The sequence below is a fragment of the Populus euphratica genome, unplaced genomic scaffold (assembly GCF_000495115.2).
Source record: "Populus euphratica unplaced genomic scaffold, PopEup_1.0 scaffold21.1, whole genome shotgun sequence".
In the NCBI taxonomy this organism is placed as follows: domain Eukaryota; kingdom Viridiplantae; phylum Streptophyta; class Magnoliopsida; order Malpighiales; family Salicaceae; genus Populus; species Populus euphratica.
This window is the reverse complement of record NW_011499887.1, coordinates 869,607-873,895: the sequence shown is the minus strand read 5'-3', so window position 1 is coordinate 873,895 and position 4,289 is coordinate 869,607. Positions and strand designations below refer to the sequence as shown.

Sequence of the window (4,289 nt, the reverse complement as noted above, 5' to 3'; positions counted from 1 at the left end):
CTGTGACAAAGGTTTTCATTCGAAAAATCACAAATTGAGTACATGTTTTTCTTGGCTATGTATATCATGGAAAAGAGAAAACAAACAGGAATTATGTATTCTAGCACATTATCATCAATGTCTTTCTAAAGGCAACAATATCCACACGAGCTGTAAAGGAAATCTAGCAAACACATCGGCAACCTGAAAATTAAGCTTCATCAGTCAGGTTCATTTAGATTCATAGTCTATCACAGTCTCAAATGCCCCAACCAATGCCTTCACCTTGTTCTTTCTCTCCTCAAGTAGCTTATTCTTAGTTTCTTCGATCACATCATTGTATGCAGCATGAGATTCCTTTTTATTGCCTTGTACCACTTGCTTCTTTTGTGGCGAATTTGCATCATCTGGCTTTTCTTCTTCTTGAGCTTTACTCACTACTTTATCTTGTTCTTCCTGGGGCTCATGCTCCTCACTTCCTTCATTAAATTTGTTCATGTCTCCCTCCTTTTCTTCACCAACAGGTACTTCGGGTGAAACCTCATTTTCGTTAGCATTCTCTTCCACTTTCACTTGATCGTCAGCCTCAACTGCAATACCCTCCTCAAGGTTAGCATTAGTGTCGCTGCTTTCCTCTAATTTGCCATTATTTTCCTCTTCTTGTTGGTTTTCGCTTTCTTGATGTAACTCGGTTTCTGTTTCTTCAACCGGTTCTGCTAATGCGGGGTCATTACTAATTTCTCCTTCAGCAACTGTGATAATGTTAGAGCCCTTGAGCTTCTCATCTTCAGTAACATTGTTAACTTCACTTTCTTCAGAAACAATATGTTCTTCCTTGTTTTTTGCCTTTTGCGAATCAAAAGGAACTTGTTCCTGGCTCGCAGCATTCAGTATCTCTTCACTTTCATGAGCCAAAAAAGATTCTGCATTGATTTCTTGCTTAGTTTCAAGGTTTTCCAAACTGATAGGCTCTTTCGGCAAAACAAGAGCATTACTCGCTTTCTTGGTAGAGGGACTAATGCTCCTCCTCGTGGTCCTTGTAGCCAGTGGCTGAGATTTTCCTGGCTTATGTGCTGTGGCATTCCGGTCGAAGACAGTTTTTGATGAAGTAACATTTTTTGATGAAAAAGATGAAGATCGGGCTGTGCCGATTAATCTTTCTCTACCTGGTCTCTCTTTAGAATCTGCAGAGGATAGTGGCTTATCAAAGGATCTTCTTCTAAGAAGAGCAGGCTTTTGTGATGTGTCTTCATGGCCAGTTTTCTGAACTTGTTTTAAGGACTCAGGTCTTGAGCTAAAAGTAGGCTTCAGGTAGTTTGGGATTGGTTTTCCTGATGGGGTGCTGGGATTATCCTTGTTGGTTGAGCCTGATGAAGGGCTGGCTGGTCTTGAACTTCCTTGCCTGCGAGTACTTGTGTGAGGATGTGAAGTGGGTGTGACCTTCTCCCTCTTCTGGGCACCCTTGCTTGCAGTTGTTGCCATATAAAAAAATTCTCAAAAAATCCTGCATTATCAATTGAACCCACGATCTGTAATGAGTTTCTCAATTTCTAATGTGCACATATAAATACTTCTTGTCATATTCTACATTTTAGGATTCTATTTCCAATAAACAAGCAGGTTTTTTACAACAGTGTCCAATCATAGAAAATCCTGCTAGAATGGAAAGAAATTATTTGTTTGGTTTCTTGCAAGACAAACAAATTATAAACCAAGAAACAATACAAATACAATAAAGATTGACATTAGAAGCGAAAAAGAGAGGGAGTGATGTCCTGAACCACAAGCAACATACCTTGACCAAGGCAAGGAAATGGGGCTAGGAGGAGTGATGTTGTTATACTGCTATGCCATGAGAAAGAAAAGGAGGCCAGAATATGAAGAAATTAAGGAGAGGAAATATGGTTATTGGGATTGATAAAGGAGAGTGAATTGCGCAAAACAAAAGGAGAAATGGTGGTGGCTTTGGTTGTAGAGATAATGGAAGGCCATGAAATCAATAGTGGTAGATCATCAACATCAAGCAGCCGAGACATGTGGCGGAGGGAATGTTGACCTTTTCGATGCTTGACAACTACATTATTCTCCTCTTTGGTACTCACGTACATGTAAGAGATTTTTGGTTGAAATTAAGTTGTTAAAGGAAAGATTATCAAGTGTGAGCAGTTTCTTTGGAAGGTACGATCAATAAAATACATCATCTAGCATCATTTTTTGTTGAGGAATTCTAATTAATGAAATATATATCTAGGGATAAAATTGCTATAGGAAATTGTTTGCGAACAAAATTGATATTAACCCACTACTTGAGGGCTTCTTGGAAAAAATAAGATCCTAAATTGAAGTCAACAAGGTGGTCTAATAATTATGAGATGGCTTCTTAGCCCTCGAAGTGGTCTCTAGTGATTATTATTATTAGATGTAGACTCTAATGAATAACAGCACCATTTGTGATTTGTGGAGGAGAGTGATCTCATTTGAATGAGATCACCATGGCCCAGAAAATGTCCACAAATTGCAAATTAAGCTCACCTTTTTAGTTCTCCCTTTGTTTCCTTCCCCTATTTGATAGAGAAATTCACCAACCAAAACAATTCCTGTGTGTGTTTTTTCAAACTATATCATAGTCATTAATTCTAATTTGGCTATGTAACTTAACCCTAAAGTCAACCTATCTATCCCCTTACTTGAGTTGGATGTCAGGGGAAAAAAAATCCATTAGAATCTTATTTTATTTTTATTTAAAAAAAAATCAATTTTAGATTTAAAATTAAAAATAATAATAATATCACTGCTTATTTGGATCAACTTATTCAACTCATCATCTAAATATTTCTAAGCATTGGGCTACGCTAAGTTTAATTATTATGTTGTGTATGCTTCAAATAATATATATAAATTAAGGATAGTACAATATTTGTTGGTGATAGAGGATATTTTTGAACCAATCAATATTAATTTTCCATTAATTATTTTAAGAGCACTTCCTTCCAATTAACTTCATAAACTTTTAAAAAATAATTTATTTGATAAAGAAAAAACTCTTCTTTGTCTCATTGCATTTGGCAGTTCATGGTATATATTGGGTCATAAATCTTTGTATGTGTGTGTGTATATATATATATATATATATATATAGTACACACCTAAATCTTCAAAAAAAAAAATCCAATATAGGGAAAAATCCAAATCATAGTTGTAATAACAAGAAAACCACAGGCACACTTGGCTAATGGATGGCTAGCTAGCATTCCTATGGACAATACACGTCTTCTTGGTAGATAATTTAGTGGTTCCAAACTTCAAATTTGTCAACTAGCTAACACAACTTCTCTCCCTTTCTATATTTTCTAATTACAGAAAGAGATAAGAAACATAAAAAAAGGTTGACATAGACAAGCTTTGAAACCCAAAAACATGAGGCTGGTTTTGTTGAACAAGTCACCCCCTTGCTTTACCACTTAGGAACACCAGCTTAGTTAGGATGCAAAGCCCCTTTAAACCCCACTTGCCATAAGCCAATTGGGGCTCGTGGCAACTTTCTTGAGGCTTTGTCCAAAGGACATACCATCATCGAATGTGACTTGCCACGCATGGTGGCTGCTTATGCCAATTTGTGCTTAATCTTTGGGTTGCCAATGGCCGTGTATCCTCTGTTGACATTATTTCTTTCTTTCCTGTTTGGGTTATTTTCAACATTTTTATAAGAAATATCAATACTGTTTATATATTATGTAAATATATGATATTATAAAGTAGTAATTACTCAATCTTTGGACCAAAGTTCAACGGTGGTATTTAATACAAGAGAAATGAGTTCTAGTTAGTTCAGGTCTAATCGTTTTCATCAATTTGTCACTGGTTTTGAAAAAACAAATTGTTTTTTTATGAAGTTGGGAAACTTGTTTGTTTTTGTCAATTTTTTCAAAAATAAACAAATAATAAAATAATGTTTAGTTACCACTTGAGATAGAAAAAACAAAGATAAAAAAGATATGTTCTTTGTATTTCCTATTTTTTAAAATGATAAAAATCTATACTAAATTTATTTTGTAAATAAATTTATTTCATATCTCTTTCTTGCTCTTTTAATTAAAATTATATTTTCCTTTCTTATTTTTTTTAAATGCAAATTTTAATTTTTTTTTAATTTTAGAATTAGAAGAACTACCTTTTTAATAATACCAAATGACCTTAAAAAAGTTATTTTGTAACAGAAGACTTAAAACTTCCTTTATATATATATATATATATAAGGGAGTACTTTTCAATTGCTGGAGAATCGAAGCCCCACTAGCGACTACTTTGTA

At 34.6% G+C, this 4,289-nt stretch overlaps 1 protein-coding gene across 1 annotated transcript; it reads right to left on the bottom strand.

The window, feature by feature from the left end:
- Positions 1-1,968, bottom strand: LOC105130514 (RNA polymerase II degradation factor 1-like). The gene is made up of 2 exons (XM_011033065.1): positions 1,775-1,968; positions 1-1,483 (listed from the first exon to the last, which is right to left on the bottom strand). The coding sequence occupies exon 2, from the start codon at positions 1,459-1,461 to the stop codon at positions 211-213; it is 1,251 nt and encodes a 416-aa protein (XP_011031367.1). The 5' UTR covers positions 1,462-1,483; positions 1,775-1,968; the 3' UTR covers positions 1-210.
- Between the last annotated feature and the right edge of the window lie 2,321 nt (positions 1,969-4,289).

Bases quoted from the DNA above. Each gene is read 5' to 3' on its own strand.
- LOC105130514 (XM_011033065.1), bottom strand. From the start codon at position 1,461: ATGGCAACAACTGCAAGCAAGGGTGCCCAGAAGAGGGAGAAGGTCACA.